The following is a 17,172-nucleotide window of genomic DNA, read 5'->3' as shown; positions in this document are numbered from 1 at the left end:
AGGGGAGTGAGAAGGCTGAGTGGGGCTGTAAACGCTCTGTGCCTGGTACGGCCTGGTCGGTGTGGGCTGGAAGGATGGTAAGCAGCTCTCTCGGGATGAGGGCTGTATTAGCAGTAATGGATGGCCAGGCTTTTTAAGGGAGCTTATCGTTTCACAGCAACAGATGTCAGGTTCTAATAAATAACATGTTCTCTCTGACCTACGCAATTTGGAGAGGATGCCTGGACGGCAGCAAAGCTGGATTCCTCCCCATCTCAGTTGCTCTCTGTTCTGAAAGGAAAAACAAACCAAATCCCTTGAAGATACTTTTCAAAATGATTCTCTTGGAGAGTTCAAGGGCCCAATCGTTCCATGTTATTTATTTGCTTTACTTTTCTCTTCACAGCTTCTATAGTTCTAAACCCCGGGAGGGACAGGCGCACTTGCCCACGCAGGAACCCAGGGCATGGGGGTGAGGGGAAGGCTTGGGTGACCTTGGCCTTCCCCAGTTCCATCGTGGTTCTGTTCCCGTCCTCCTGGGGTACCCTGATCGCCCAAGTTGTGCTGGCTGGGCCAGAAAATTTCCTCTTCTCTCCAGAAGGGAGTACAGCTAATATGAGGTTGGGATTTTTTTTTTAAAGGGAATTCTTCCTAGGGAACTTAAGGTAAAATAAAATTATAAAGAAAACCCATGAATCATAGCAGCATTGGAACTGTTGGTTCTATCACTGGGGCACAGCTTCCTGGGAGCCCGAATCTGGTGGCTTTGCCTCCCTCAGTGCCTTCCCTTCTGCCAAGGACTCTTCTGGTCCAGAGTGGCTCAGTTCTGTAGCTGCCCCCTCTCGCAGAGGGGCTACCTGGGGGCGAGCAATCACAGCTGGCCACAATTCTTACCTTCCCGGACATCTCCCTAACGCTTGGGTGCAGAGGGTAGAGGGTTCCAGAAATATCACTATAAATGGGTGACTGGATGGGGGCCAGGGAGGTGGGGGGGAGAAGGGGAGGTAGTGGTCCAGAGAGAGAGAGAGAGAGGGTGGCAAAGTCCCTGTCAGGGGTTTCTGTAACACTGATAGGTTCACACATGTCAGGATGTCCCTCTAGCCAGCTGACCGAGCACGGGGGCCGCAGAGGGAGGCCGGACTCTGCAAGGAAATCTCAACAGGAACAGGGCACAGTGTGAGCTGCCTGAAGGAGCTACCAACGAGGCAGCAAGGGAGTGAGTGACTGAGTTCCGGAGAGACAAACACATACACAGGCTCACATTATAACCACTTACGCTCCATAAACACCTCTTCCACAGCCCCCCCCAGTCCCAAAGAATCCTCGGCCCTCAGGGCTCCTGTGACCACACTGTGAACTACCCTTTTCGAAATGGGATTTCCATGCTGTGCTCCACAGTATCTGAGGGACCCAGAGGGGCCTCGGAGCCACAGTAAGGGTGGGGATGGGGAGCAAATCAGGGGGGGACATCTAACCCCCTTCTCTGGAATCTAGGAGAGGAGATCTGTTTTTATCTGTTTTCTTCAGAGGGCTAATACATAAGCCTGGATTGAAGCATTTGGCAGCTAATGACAAATTTGGAGAAAACAGTGTCTTTGGGATACCAAGGTATTAACAATGAAAGATAATTGAAATAGTCCAGAATGCAGATAATTTTTTAAAAAAAACTCTTGAAAGAGGAAATTATTCTCCAAAGACAACTGGATGACAAACAATAAAAGTGTGCGCGGCGAAGAACATACGGGGAATTACGGACTGCTCTGGGAGCGTCTGGATAGGTTCTAAATAAGAAAATAACATCTCTCTCTGACCTTGAGGCAAGAAGGGAAACAACAAATGGTTTTAGGAGGTTCATGAATTACTCCCATGTGTTGACTGAGAAGCTATTTTTTGAAATGTTCTTCAAGTGATTCCATTTATATAATGGATTGAATTTGTGACAAACCATTGGAGGGGTGGTTTGGGGTTAAATCCTATTCTAAGAAACTACTTAGGCCTCTAGGCTCAAGCTGATGTTTCACACAATGAAACTCATGGAAAACCCACTCCATCTATTCACAGATTTATCAGACTAGGAAGGATTACAAAAAAAAAATCATCTGATCCATTCATCCAGACAGATCTCAAGCTATACAAGATGCCAAGGGAGGTAACTAGTAAGTTCATATGTTTTTCAAAGTTGGTAGCTGGCTTATGTAGACGAAACAATGGAAGGATGGATTTTTCCAACTTTCTAAGCCGGCTGGGCTGGCACCAAGAAGACACAACTCCAGGTGACAGTGGCCACGGATGGGGCAGGCCAGAACCCAAGAATCTCTGGCCAGGTCACTGAAGTTAGGGGACTGTTTAGTTGGGTGCAATGCTGACTCTGCTATCCTTTAACTCAAACTCTTTTTCCCTCCAGGGATAGTGACGATGACGGTGAACAATGACTGACTGACTGCTTGCAACATGCCAGACCCCACACTGGACAAATGACTCTGTGTGGCAAGCACAATTCTAAGATGGCCCCTGAGATTCCTCACCCAAAACCCAGGCCTGTGAAAATGGTGGATTTCATTTCTATAATTGGGATTGTTATGTTACATGGAACAGATGACTTTAAGAAAGGGAGATTAACGGTAGGCCTGACCTAATCAAGTGAGCCCTTTAAATCTGAGTCTAGAAGTCAGTGACACCAAAGTCAGAGATTAGACACAGGAGGATTTGATGTGCCACTGCTGGCTTGATGCTGGAGGGGCCACGAGGCAGGAAACAGCCCCCCCCCACCCCGACATCCAGGAAGGAAACCAGTACCTCAGTCCTACAGTCACAAGGAACCAAACTCTGCCAACAACCTGAATGAGCTTAAGCGGAAGAGGCCCTGGGCTGGGCCTCAGATGAGAGAGCAACCCCAGTCAACATCTTTAGTTGTTTGGGACCCTGCACGGAGATGCAGGAAAGTTGTCCTGGACTCCCAATCTGTGCTGTTTTAAGCTGTTAAGTGTGTGGTAGTCTGTTAATTAACAATAGAAAATAACAATAGAAAACCGGGGCACCTGGGTGGATCAGTAGGTTAAGCATCTGCCTTTGGCTCAGGTCATGATCCTGGGGTGTTGGGATCAAGTCCCACATTGGGCTCCCGACTCAGCAGGGCGTCTGGTTTTCCTTCTTCCTCTGCCCCTCCCCCCATCCGTGCACATGCGCGCGCGCGTGCTCTCTCTCTCTCAAAAAGTCTTTAAAAGTGACAATAGAAAGCCATACACACCATTTGATACTCATAATAACCCTCTAAAACTAGCTTCACTATTTAACAGAGAAGGGGACAGACTCAGGGAGATTATGAATTTGCCCAAAGTCACACAGCTAGTGAGTGGCAGAAACAGGTCTCAACTCAGCTGTCTTGACTTTAGGGTCAGTGCTCTTAACTACCACATGCATTTCCTCTCTGTATTTATGTTATCCAAGTGTCAGGCCTCTGAGGAGGGAGGTTCAGACAAGTGGTAAAGAGAATGGGGAACTGCATCTGCTTGCCTGCGGACAGATGTGCAGAAAGTCAGAGGCCCTGTGTTGTGCCCTGACTACTAGAAGTTATCTGTGTGCCCTTAGGAAAGTCACTTAATCACTCTGAGCCACAGTTTCTTTATCTGCATGGAGGGCAATGAGGATTTCTACACTGTACCCCACCCGGGGCTGCAGTGATGATCCCATGAAAGTGTGCGAGAGTGCACTGGAAATGGTGACGTGCACAGGGCAGACGACGATGCCTGGCTATCATGCAGGCAGAGCTTTCTTTTCTTGATGACTTCAAGTCTCAATGTCTTCTGCATATAGGGTGGATATGGTTTTCTGATGGCTTGTTCCAAGGAAGACATTTAAAAATTAGTGGGGCTTTTTGGGGAGGAAATGAGTCTCCTTGTCCTTTCTTTGGGAATTACAGAATAAAGTGGAATGTGATTTTTCTCTTCTTAATTCTTTAAAAGTCAGTTCACTATTAAAAGCCAAAGTAATAACAATGTATTATGGGATTCACAAAATAGGTAGAAGTGAAACATTTGCATCTAATAGCACAAAGGACAGTAGAAAGTATAAAGAGAATTAAGAGTGTTTTAGGTTTTTACACTGTATTTGCAGTATTAAGATATTAATACATGGTAGACAATGATAAATTAAGGATGTATTTTACCATATTAATAACTCAAATATGACACAAAGAGCTGTAGCTAAAAGGACAACAGGAGAAAGAACGTTACACTAAAAAATAAAAAGGAATATTTGGAAGGGAGGAACAAAGGAATACAAAAAACAAACATAAAAATGAAATTAAATAACAAACAGTAAGATGGTAGACTTAAACTCAATCAGTTCACTACTTACATAAAAATGTAAATAAACCAAATACTCTAATTAAAAGGCAGAGATTATCAGACTAGATTTAAAGAAAATCAACCTACAAAATGTTTCCTTGAAATATAAAGACACAGGATGAAAGAAAAAGGATGAACAAAGATAAACCCTGCAAAAAATAAGTATAAGAAAGCTGGTACAACTATATTAATATCAGACAAAGCAAGACTTCAAGTCAAGGAGAGTTACCAGAAATAGAGATAATCATTTTATAATGATCAAAAGGCTAATTTACCAAGATACAATAATTCTGAATATGTATGTACCTAAGTAACAAAACTCCAAATCCGAAAAGCAAGAATGGACAGAACTAAAAGGAGAAATAAACAGATCCAAAACCACAGGTGGAAATTTTAACACTTCCTTTCAAAATCTGATATAATAAACACAAAAAAGTAACAGTAAGGATACAGAAGTTTTGCATAACAGTAAGAAATAATTTGACTTAATTAATATGTATATATAATACCACACCTTGAAAATGTAGGACACACATTCTTTTCAAGTTCACATGGACTATTTACCAAGATAGACCATACTGTGCCACAATACAAATCTCAATAGATTTCAAAGGCTTGAAATCTTACCGATTATGATCTCCAACCAAAACAGAAGTAAATTAGAAATCAGTAAAATATCTAGAAAAATCCCCAAACACTTGAAATTCAAGTAGCGTAATTATAAACAATGCATGGTTCAAAAAGAATTCACAAGAGAAATTAGAAAATATTTCTAACAAAGTAACAAAAAATGTATCAAAATTTGTGGGATGCAGCTAATGTAAACCTTAGAGAGAAATTTGTAGCTTTAAAGGCTTATATTAAACAAGAAGGGATTAAAATCAATAACCTAAGCTTCCATTCTAAGAGGCTTGAAAAAGAAGAACAAATTAAACTAAAAACAAAAAGAAGGAAGGAAATAATAAAGATAAAACCATAAACTAAAAACATAAATAACTTTCTTTGGAAAGATAAGTAAAACTGATAAACCCCTAGCTAGACTGTTTTAAGGGAAGGAGGGGACAAAAAAACAGAAACTTTCACTATAAGGAATGAAAGAAGTTATATCACTATAGCCCACAGATATTAAAAGGAAAACGAGGGTATATTATAAACAATCTTGCACCAGTCAACTCAACAACTTAGACGGGATAACTTGCTTAAAAAAACACAACTTGCTAAAACTAACACAAGAAAAAATGATGAGTATCCCTATATTTAGTAATGATTTCTTTGAATTTCTTTCCATAAATAAAACTCCACTGAACATAAAAAAAATACAGAAACAGAGGTGGAAGGAAAATTTTCCTGTATGAAGCCAGCATGGTGTGTTTATCAAAATCTGACAGGATAACACAAGAAATCTCAGACCAATATCACTCATTAAAATAAGTGTGAAAATACAAACATCTTAACACAACATCAGTAAATCAAATCTAATAATATAAAGGATACACATCATGACTGAAGAGGTTTATTTATTCCTGGAATGCAAGGTTGGTCCAATACTCAAAAACTAATTAACGTAATTCACCACTTTAATAGAATAAAGCAAAACCATAGGATCAGGCCAATAGATACAGAAAAAGCATTCTACAGAATTCGACACCCATTCATGACAGAAACTCTTAGCAAAGTGGGCATATAAGAGAACTTCTTCAATGTGATAGAGACATCTGTGTAAAACCTACTGCTAACCTCAACCTTAATGTGGACACATAAGGCAAGATGTCTGCTCTTACCACCGTGTACAACATTATACTGGAGGTCCAAGCCAGTGCAAGCAGGTAAGAAAAAGAAATTTAAAAACACAAAAATAATAAAGATGGAAATAAAAAAGCCGTTAACAGATGATATGACTGTTTATGGAAAAAACGCTAAGAAAACTACAAAAAAGCTACTAGAATGGAGTAGTAATCATGAACTTAGCAATGTCAAAGGGCACCAGATCAATACAGAAAAATCATTTGTATTCCCATATACCAGCAACAAGTTGAAAATAAAATCTAAAAAACTATCATTTATAATAAAAGCAAAACCACCTTAAAAATGCACGACTTGCACACTGAAATCTCAAAACACTTCTCAGAGAAATTAAAGAAGACCTAAATAAAACGCTGTTCATTGATTCGAAGATTCAATATTGTTAAAATGTCAATTTTCCCCCTTGTTGATCTATAGATTTAATGCCAACCAAAATCTCAGTGGGCTTTTTTTTTTTTTTTTTGAGGGGAAGTTGGAGTTGGAATTGACAAACTAATTCTAAAATTTATATGGAAATGCAAAACACCCAGAATAGCCAAGACAATCTTCAAAAAGAACAAAGTTGAAGAATTTACATTTCCTGATTTTAAGAAATATTGGGCTTAGCATACCAACAGAAAAATAGACCAATGAAACAGAACAGAGTATCCAGAAATAGACCCACTCATATACAGTCAATTTATTCTGACAAAAGCATGAAGGTAATTCAACAGAGAAAGAAAAACTTTTTTCAACACATGTTGCTGGCATACCTGGATATATGTAAACAATTAACTTCAGCGGCCATCTCATACCGTACACAAAAATTAATTTGAGATGGATCAGAGACCTAAAACGTCAAACCAAAATGAAAGCTCGTAAAACAAACAAACTTAGAAGACTCTCTTTATGACCTTGTGGTAGGCAAATAATTATAAGGCTACAAAAAGCATTAACATAAAAAGAAAACACTAATAAAATCAATTTCATTAAAAATAAAAATTTTTTGCTCATCAAAAGACACCGTTAAGAAAATGAAAAGGCAAGTCACAGATTCAGAGAAAATACTTGTAATGCATAAATCTGACAAGTATATAAATACTTAAATCTTAAAACTCAATGATAAAAAAATCAACAACCTAATTAAAAATAGGCAAAATTTGGACAAATACTTCTTAAAAGAAGATATACCAATAAGCACATGAAAAGATGATCAACATCATTAATCATCAAGAAATTAAGATTAAAAAACACAATGAGATCTCATTTCATCCCTTCTGGAACAGCTAAAATTAAAAGACTGACAATACCAGGTGTCAGAGAGGACATGGAACAAATGAGGCCCTGTATATGGCCAGTGGAAGTGTAAGCTGGTATAAAGACTTCAGAAAAAATTTGTCAGTTTCTTATAAAGTTAATCATACACATACTCCCCCCCTTCCCAGTTATTTACTTACAGAATTGAAACTGTATGTCTATAAAAAGGCTCATATAAGAACATACTCAGCAGCTCATTTCATAAAGTCCCCAAACTGGAAACAACCTAAATATATATAAGCGGATGAATGCATTAATAAATTATGGTATATTCCTGTAATGGAAATTCCTCAGCAGTAAAAAAGGAATACTAGAACAGATAAATCTAAAATAATTATGCTGACTACAAAAGACACAAAAGCGTACAATCTGTATTATTCCATTTATAGGAAGTATCTAGAAAATGAAAAGCTAAGATGTGACAGTGTCTGTCCTGGGGATGAGGAAACTAACCGGAAAGGGTAGAAGGTAACTTTGTCAAAACTCCATCAAAAGATATACTGAAATCTGTCCACTTCATCATATGTAAATTACACTGCGACAAATACCTTTAAAAAGATAGATATGCAAAGCCCCTGCCTTCAAAGAACTCACAATCTGATTAAGGAAATGAAATAACATAAAGATGTGAAAAAGAACAATACAAGAGATTTCAAAGCAGCACACCCGGTCCTTGGCTTACAGCGCTTCCACTTAATTTGTTGACTTTACGAGGGTGCAAAAGCAACATGCATTCGGTAGAAACCGAACTTTCGAATTCTGAATTTTGATCTCTTCCCGGGCTAGTGATACGTGGCAGGATTCCCGAGATGCTGGGACTGCAGCTCCCAGTCCGCCGCGCGATCGCAAAGGTGAACAACTGGTATGCTTACAACCATTCTGTCCTCAACCATGCTTTCTTTCCCTTTCAGCACACTATTCAGTAAATTATGTGAGATATTCAACACTGTGTTACGAAATAAGCTTTATGTTAAGTGATTTTGCCCCACTGTGGCTAAAGTTAAGTGTCCTGTGCACATTTAAGGCAGTGCTATGCTAAGCTATGATGTTGGGGAGGTTAGGCGTAATAAATGCATTTTCAGATTACAATTGATATTTTCAATTTATGATGGGTTTCTAGGGACATAACCCTTTCATAAGCTGAGGAAGATCTGTACGTGACAACTGTCAACTGAGACGAGGAAGAGGGGAAGAAGCTGCCTGCACGTAGGCATGGATGGAGAAAATCGGACGGAAGAACGCTGAAGGATTTGAAGGGGCAGGAAGGGGGGGGGGGAAGGCATGAGCAAAGGCACTGTGGGACAAAGCAGAAGGTCCATTCACCGACCCTTCATTTCAAGCCCATGCACTAGCGAAGAGTATAGTCTTGTTTTATGGGATCGAGTTCAGAAAGGTCAATAGCCCTGCCCAAGGCCACAGAGTTTATTGGATTAGAACTTGTGATAGGAGCTGGGCATGGGCTTGCGTGACCCCAAAGCCTGTGCTCACCCAGTAGAGGGCATTTCACTTGTGAGGACAGAATTTGCTGGACAACCATGAGCAAGAAGCACATGTCATAGGAAAAGCTCTGGTCAGTGCCAGAAAGTGTCCTTCCTGAGTTCACATGTTTAGAATTTTGCTCTAGAGGAGGGAATAAACAGCTGACTCCACTCAAAGGGCTCTACTGCTGTTCATAAACCGTGAGAGTGTTTATGTCATGGGCAGAGCTCTCCAAGTGAATTATAGCCTTTTACGCACTGTGCACATACAATATTTTCACAGGACAAAGAAACAGGGCGTGTAAGGAATGCTGCAGTTGACCTTTCTCTCTTTCTGTCCTTTCTCTCCAACCTTCTCCACCAATCTCAAGCCTGCCTGCAGGACAGTTCTGATTGTGTTTATCCATTACCTGGCTTTCTGACACAGCCCAGGGAAGTTAGTTGGTTCAATTTCAGAAGAGAGCTTTTAAACTATTTCTTCTTCCTAGCCCAAGCGGCTGGCTTTCTCTTTTATTACATTTAAAATGAATCCATCTTCACTACAGTAGAAAGCAGATTTTTTTAACTTTACTTCAGATGTTTTCTTTAGACTGGTGTTAACATAAAGCAAATGTCTCTTGCAACTCTGAACCAATCTGTTAAGATAAACAGGCTTCACTTACGATATTCCTATACTGAAATCACAGGCTTGTGGTCTGCAGCTCCTTAAAGACTCAATTCATACATGCTAAAATGTCTAGTTAAGAAACACACGCACACACACGCACGCACACACACAGTTTTGCCATGGAAACCACAAGGACATGTCTGGTTCAGACTCCACAGCACATACCACAAATAACAGCCCATCTTCTAAGGGCAGATCTTGTATATACACAGGGAAAGCCCAGAAAATTAAACAATTGCAATACCCCAAACATAAAACTTATTTTTTAATCCCTTTTTTTTCAAGTCTGTTTCAAGATATGTAAGTCTTAATCATTGTTATTAGGTACATTTGCAGATGTCTGTTGTTTTCCTTAAATAGAATTTCAGACTTGGAACTCATGGATAAAAAGGGGAAATGCAGGGAGAAAGGGCACACTGAAGTCTCAGATGCTACTTCCGGATTCTACAGATGAATGTGGAAAGGTCTGTGCTACTACAGAAGCAGCCGGTCATTACTGAACAGAGCCCCAATCCTGATTAAGTGAAGGTTTTGGACCTACAGAAAGTACAGGAGATGCCAGGAGGCCCCCTGGGAGCGAAAGAGGTCCCGGGGAGGGGGAGGCAAGAGCAAGAAATCCTACTAATCGAGAGCATTCTAGGTCTGGCAGGCCAGGTTTTGTTAGTACTTAAAACTGTCAGAAGTCTGGTATGATAAAGGCTTTGATCTCTCCTGCTGGGCTATAAATTCCAGGAAGACATGGACAACTTCCAACGTGTTTATCACTCTACCCCCAGCACGGAGCTCATTGCCTGGACCATGGGAGATGCTCAATGCACACCGAATGACTGAATGAAGAGGATTTAATAAATACCCTTCGTATCTGTGATTCTGTGGATCTCGTCATCCTTCAGCTGGGATCACAGGCGTGACCGTGGGGCGGTTCAGACTGATAAAGTAATGACCACCTGCTACTCCAACCATAACTTATTTTGGGAAACTATGATTTTGATCCACTGTTGCTTCAATCTAGGAGGCCATGGTTCATGAAGACTGGTGTTCCAGACACTAAAGTCCTACCCCTAAAACACCAACATACTTGCACATTTACCTATCCCACAGGACTTGTGAACGCCTTCCACAGATAGGTTCACGGGCAGTACTAAGCTCCAAACTCTAGCGAACTACAACCTCTATCAAATTCCCAGCCTACTTCCGTACGGGTTCCAACAGTTCCAAGCTATTTGTGTAGCCATTTATTCAGACGAGGAAGACACAGGCCCTATTTTGGGCAATGGCTGTAGAGATGCAATGAGGTATATTAATCAGTTTGTTCCTTCACAGACGTTACAGCTCCACATGAAAAACTTGGTACTGGACCCATGTATTGACCACTAAGCAGAAATTCTATTTGTTTACTGTCAGCTGAAATTCTCCATTAAAAAATACATATACATGAAGTAGCTGCCAATGTTTTCACCATCAGCACCATTTATCCACAACTCTAATTCCTCTAGTACTTTTTCTCTAATCTAAATAGACTGGTAGATTTCAGGTAACTCCTATAACCTGTTAAAAACAACAATAACAACAACAATCTACCTGATGAGTCTAGATAAGGGCTTGGCAAACTTTTTCTGTAAAGGGCCAAACAGCAAATATTTTTAGCTCTGCAGGTCGTGTGTGATCTGTTGCAATTTCTCACTCTGCCACGGTAGCATGAAAGCAGCCATACAAAATAAGTAAAGAAATGGGCGTGGCTGTGTTTCAATAAAACTTTATTTACAAAAGCAGGCACAGGATAGGATTTAGCCTGCAGGCAGCAGCTTGCCAACCCCTGGCCTAGATAAACAAAATGCTCTTACTTGTAGGAAACAGCAGTGGATTCACTTACTTTGCTCTTTTGGCCATTTCATTTCCATCCCATCTGGGGCTGTATGGATAATTTTTTTGGGCCTGGGAATAAAGCTGTCCACTGTTGGTAAAATGATAGACGGACTGGAATGTGAGAGTCGGCTGGTCTCGAGGGAAAAACAGGGGCAGGTCGACTGCAAGACAAAAGAAAAGAAACAAGTTAGGGCTTAAATGTATGGGCTAAACCTGGATGCTGCGGACAGACTATCTGAACCACAAAAACTGTTTGAGGCTTAGGTAAAAGGTATGGAGAGGGGGAACAAGAAATACCAAGGTGCCTTCCCTGACTTCAAGTAGTTTACAATCTAGGCACAGAAATGAAAACCACACATAAATAAGTTTAACCAATATGAGGCATGATGCATGGGTGCTGACCGAACGCTATGAAGTGGTCACAAAAGCCAGGCACTCCCAGCCATGTGAACTCCTCCTACGGCACTGACCTTGTCCAGGATTCCATAGAGAAGTCAGTTGATTATCTGTTTTGAGTCTCTATTAAATCAGAAAGTCTTCAAAGGTTGGGCAGTACCTTCCTCATCTAGCATTTGATGGAGGGGGTGGGACGGAGGCTGTCCTTAAGGAACGGATTAGGAACGGGGAGCAAGAGAGCAGGTGATAATCTTTCTACTTTATAGGATACAGCCACTGGACCACCAGCAAAAATAAAGTTATCACTTCACTTCCAATCAAGCAATGAATTCTGATACTCAGCAGTTTGAAGCTTCTCCAGATGTGTTACCACATATAGTTCCTAAACCAGTGGGGGCTCCTTAATGGAACGCAACAGGGGCTCATCTGAACACTGTATTATGTCTGCTGCGGGAGTGCAGCCTGATTCCAATGTTTAATGCTAACCAGTATTATGGGCTTGTATCTATTCATTTTGGGGTCCTTTAACTCAATTTTTAAAAATAAAATGACTCCTTCTTTTTTAGTTTGAGGCAAACGGACATTACAAACACAGACTGTTTCAACAGCACACTCCTCAAGGCATATAATGTTTATTTGTGTGGGTGTTATCACTTCCAGGGCAAAGAACAGGCACATTAACTTAGGAAAATACAATAATGAGAAAAAAGTGTGTACAGAATTTCCTAGCTTTACAGAGTACTTTTAAATATTTTCTCTAATTTGAGACTTACAATTCCATGAAGCAGACATTCTTTTTACCATGCGCATTTAACAGACGAACAAACTTGACACTCCAAAGAGGTTGACTAACCAGCCCCTGCCCTAGCTAGGTGGAGGCAGGGCTCAAATCTAGACCCATGGTGTAAATTCTGAGCTCCTTCTATTGAGCCCCACTGTCTCCTGCTCTTCATGATACTGGCACAACCTGCTCACAACACATTCACTGTGTCATCACCACGGTCTAGGAAGCTAAAGTCTCTACGGTGAAGAATGTACAAGATTCATCTTTCTGGCTACATGAGGCAAATATATGAAAATACACACTAGCTAGCTGTGTATGTGTCACCATGCCAGTATAGGGTGACATTTGACTTGGGCTCGGCCCTCTAACCGTCCAAAATGATTTCATGAAGGAAAAGTCAGGTTCGTAGCAAACTTTTAAAAAACCCAAGCAACAAGAAACAGAAAAACTGTCCAGTGGCAAGACCTCTTAGGCCACAGAGCCTATCTGACTCTGACTCAGTCCTGCAGGGGGTTTCTGCATATGAATCACCACAACCCCCAAAAAGTAGCAAGACTGTGAATGTCCACTCGTAAGTCACATTTTCCACGTGCCTCAACGCAGTTTCAGCACATGCTTATTTGTGCCAAAGCAGAGATTTAGTAACATGCAGGAACAATACAAAATATGAAAAACAGACTGACTCAAATTAGAAATAATCCAATTCAGAAAACCCGCTTGAGTCCCTTTACATTACAAAGCATGATTTGTAACATCTTCAGTCATCTTGAATAAATATTGCTTTCTAAAATTAAGTTTCTATCTTTCCTTTTTTTTTTTTTAAAGATTTTATTTATTTATTTTACAGAGATAGAGACAGTCAGCGAGAGAGGGAACACAAGCAGGGGGAGTGGGAGAGGAAGAAGCAGGCTCCTAGCGGAGGAGCCTGATGTGGGGCTCGATCCCATAACGCCAGGATCACGCCCTGAGCCGAAGGCAGACGCTTAACCGCTGTGCCACCCAGGCGCCCCAAGTTTCTATCTTTTCTGATTAGTCACTGCACCTCCTCTAATTTTAGAAAAAATGCCCATTCGCATACAGTTTAACTTGACTTCAACTGTTTATACTACATGTTAAGTTTCCAAATATAAAACAAGATTCACGTTAACCCCCAGAGCGGTCATGAACAGCGCTGGTGAAAAGTATTTAACACGTAAGCTTCCCTTCAAAAATGCAGTCATTTTGAACAATAGAATTCAATTCTAAAGTAAGTACAGTCACATTCAGTATCGAAGTAATACAGAGAATACCACAGTACTCGTGACTGTCAAGCTACCAGCTTTTTCTGGGCTTTGGAATACATGGTATTTTTTTGTTCCTGTTATTTTGTTTTGTAGAAAATGAGCCGCCGGTATTTTGACATGCTGAAAGATGATTTTCCCACCTAGTTCTGAACCATCCACTTTGACCCCCTAAATGCCCAATTCAGATCAGAAACGATTCAAAATGTGAATGTAAATTTATTTACCCAGGCAAGTGAATTGTTCTGATTAAAAGAAAAAAAAAATTGCCAGCCAGCTACATGCTGATATGTACCGTGATCCCAGAAAAACATTGATTGCATGATTATTTCTCCATGGAGCTTTTTCTAAAAAAGTAGAGTCGAAGCCAATATTAAAATTTGAGCACGGTAGCTAGAGGATCAGCAAAGCAGGAATGGTCAGAGTACCAGAGAAATAAAATCGGTAATCTGCATATGAGAAAATAAAATTAAAAAAATACAAATATCTTATTCAACTTAACTAAACTGGATCCTATCTCTCTCAGTCAGCAGTCAATAAAAGGATAGATTCTTCAAAAATGTTCTGTGTAAGAGAGAGTTAATAACTAGAATGTTTATGAGAAATACTTCGCATTTTTCTTGTAAGAATGATTTGAATGGTACAAATTAGTCAGAATTAAAACACACACACACACACACAAAGCCTGTTTTCCTTATCCCCAAATGTTTCTGCCACTTAACGTTTGCCTATAAAGCTAACTCGTGATTTTTTTTTTTTAAGGTTTTATTTTTAAGTAATCTCCACACCCAACGTGGGGCTCAACCCAACCCTGAGATCAAGAGCCGCTTGCTCTGCTCAGCGAGCCAGCCTGGCGCCCCTCACTCATGATTTTCTGACACAAAGTAAAACAATGGCCGCAGGCCTTCAAACAGCTAACTTGCTCTGAGGTGCCCCCTGGGTTCTAAGCCGTTTGGCCTCATAGCGTCAGCTACATCAAAACGGAACATTTTAACCATTGGATTTCTTCGAATACAACCCACCTACCAGCTCCAGTTTGATTCCCAGGGGAAAATCATTCCATTTGGTTCACTCACTCATCGTCAGTACTATTTTGACAACTGCTTCCTATTTCCTTCTTCCTGTAGACAGAGACTGAATTTTGGTCAGCTCTCCATCCACGGAAGGGATGGTCCTCACTTGTTCGGTATAATTTCAATAACCACTGCCAAAGCATTACTTTCTTCAAGAACTTGTTGAAACAAGTCCTTGCCGAACACCTGCAATTCTGCATGACCTGGGCATCGCACAGGATCCGCTCACGGGGCCCTGCTGCCCTGGCGGAGGGCCGGGATCCTGAGCTCTGCACCAGCTTGCCCCGAGCTGGACAGTCGCTGCCGGGAGGAGTCCCGTGGGTCACAGTCCCAGACCTCGTGCTGGTTCTCCAGGCAACTGGCAGCCATGCAGCTTTGACAGGGAGCCGGATATGGACCAATACACTTTGCTGCCTCTCTCTACACCACGCTGGGATTCAGACAGACAGATGCAGGTTTGCTTTCTCTAGTAAACAAGCTTAACTGTCCCCAAATGCTCATCCTTTCACCATAAGATGACTTTATTAGAGTTGTATCTAAATTCGTAAGACTCTCTAGAAATCTGTCACTTCTTCAAAGACCTCGCGATGGAAAAATGTCCCTGAGCAGCCGAAAGCAAGGCCACATCACGTAGGGGATGCGCAGGACAGCTGTCGGATGCTCACTCAGAACATTTCAGGCACAGTTCTCGCAAGTTTGACCATAGGATCTTTCCAGAAAAAAAAAAAAATCTAATTATGGCAAGATTGGGGCAAGGTACATGAACAGTAAGTAATGGTAACTAGCAGTCTGGCACAGAGGAAAAAGAGAGAATAATACATAAAAGTAGACTTAGGAAATCAAAAATAATCCCAGTCTGGGGCCGTTCAGCATAGAATGAAAAGCCCAATCATCCCTCAAGCTATCACCATACCGTAAGTGAGGTTCACTCCCAATCCTGGTAACCTGGCAGACACTCTTGGTTCCCTGACAACAGCCATCCATTCTCCATCTTTTTTTTTTTTTTTTTAAACAGAGAGAAGGGAGTAGGGACAGAGGGAGACGGAGAGAGGGAAAATCTTAAGCAGGCCCCACACCCAGTGCAGAGCTCAATCCAGGGCTTGATCTCATGACCCTGAGATCATGACTGGAGCCGAAATCCAGAGTTGGACACTTAACCAACTGAGCCACCCAGGTGCCCTTCCACCCTTCTTTTTTATGGGTAGAGCCCTCCCCCCACTTCAGAGTGCAAAAGTGCTGGGTATTCAATCTCTCAGCCTTCCATAAGACCAGGGGATGGAAATGTGACTCAGTCCTGCCAATGAGACCCAAGGGGAAGTTGGCTAGGGGTCTTCTGAGAAATATTTTCCTCTCTGAGTAAAGACAAGTATAAGGAGAAGCCCCCATTTCATTCTTGCCTAGGTCTTGTCATGTGAGATCTTGAGGCTTGGAGCTGTGTACCCACCTTGTGACCATGAGGGGAAAGTCAGCCTGACATTACTGAGCTATTGAATTCATCAGCCCTGGAATGCCCAGCTCTGGATTCCTTGTTATGTGAGACCACAGCGAGTACTAACTACTTCAACCTCTTTTAATCAGGGCTCGTCAGAGTTGCAGTCAAAGGCATCTAAAGAAATGTTATTTCTTGCAGCTTTTGTTCAATAAGGCAGGATAATTGAATACCCAATTTCAGAAGTATTTCCACCAAGCATGGTTGAAAACATTCAAGGCACATAAATAGGAAAGTCTGAGTTGTCAGGAAAATGCAGTTCTGTGGGACAGTTCAATACTTGAAAATGCCAAACAAATGAGGGGTTAACCATAATTGCTTCCCTGGGAGTCACATCATCGGATATTTTCATCCTTATTCACAAGTCAGCCGTTATTTCATTTCTCCAAACCTTCCAAGTGCTATATTGCCGTGTTCCTGGGTCAGCAGGGAAGATACTCATGCCTTCGCTTTGTGTGGTTACGGTGGTGTTTCCATTTTCAGTCCTCTGTAGACTCTCCAGTTCCTCGAAGCCTCATTAGCAGAGTTTTAACCCCATGTTGACTTGCTGTAAACGCCCCTCCAACGATGACTCCATCTGAGGTCAACTCTCCCTAAAAGCAGTTTGCTCACATCTCATCCCCAAGCTTCCCTCACAGTGGGCACACAACCACCCAGCGAAGTCTGCCGCTTATTAACTGACCACCCCTTACTGACACCATCTTAGTAACTGCAC

General features: G+C 41.4%; 1 protein-coding gene across 2 annotated transcripts in view; it reads right to left on the bottom strand.

Annotated features, from left to right (window-relative positions):
- Window positions 1-17,172, bottom strand: part of BABAM2 (BRISC and BRCA1 A complex member 2) — a 398,067-nt gene that overhangs the window by 22,839 nt on the left and 358,056 nt on the right. For both annotated transcript variants that reach the window (XM_008700275.2, XM_040623041.1), the window contains one exon: window positions 11,443-11,596. In XM_008700275.2, the coding sequence (XP_008698497.1) occupies window positions 11,443-11,596 (154 nt within the window). The remainder of the gene's footprint in view (window positions 1-11,442; window positions 11,597-17,172) is intronic.

Source organism: Ursus maritimus, unplaced genomic scaffold, assembly GCF_017311325.1.
Source record: "Ursus maritimus isolate PB19 unplaced genomic scaffold, ASM1731132v1 scaffold_6, whole genome shotgun sequence".
In the NCBI taxonomy this organism is placed as follows: domain Eukaryota; kingdom Metazoa; phylum Chordata; class Mammalia; order Carnivora; family Ursidae; genus Ursus; species Ursus maritimus.
The sequence above is the reverse complement of the archived record's forward strand: the minus strand, read 5'-3'. Positions and strand labels throughout refer to the sequence as shown.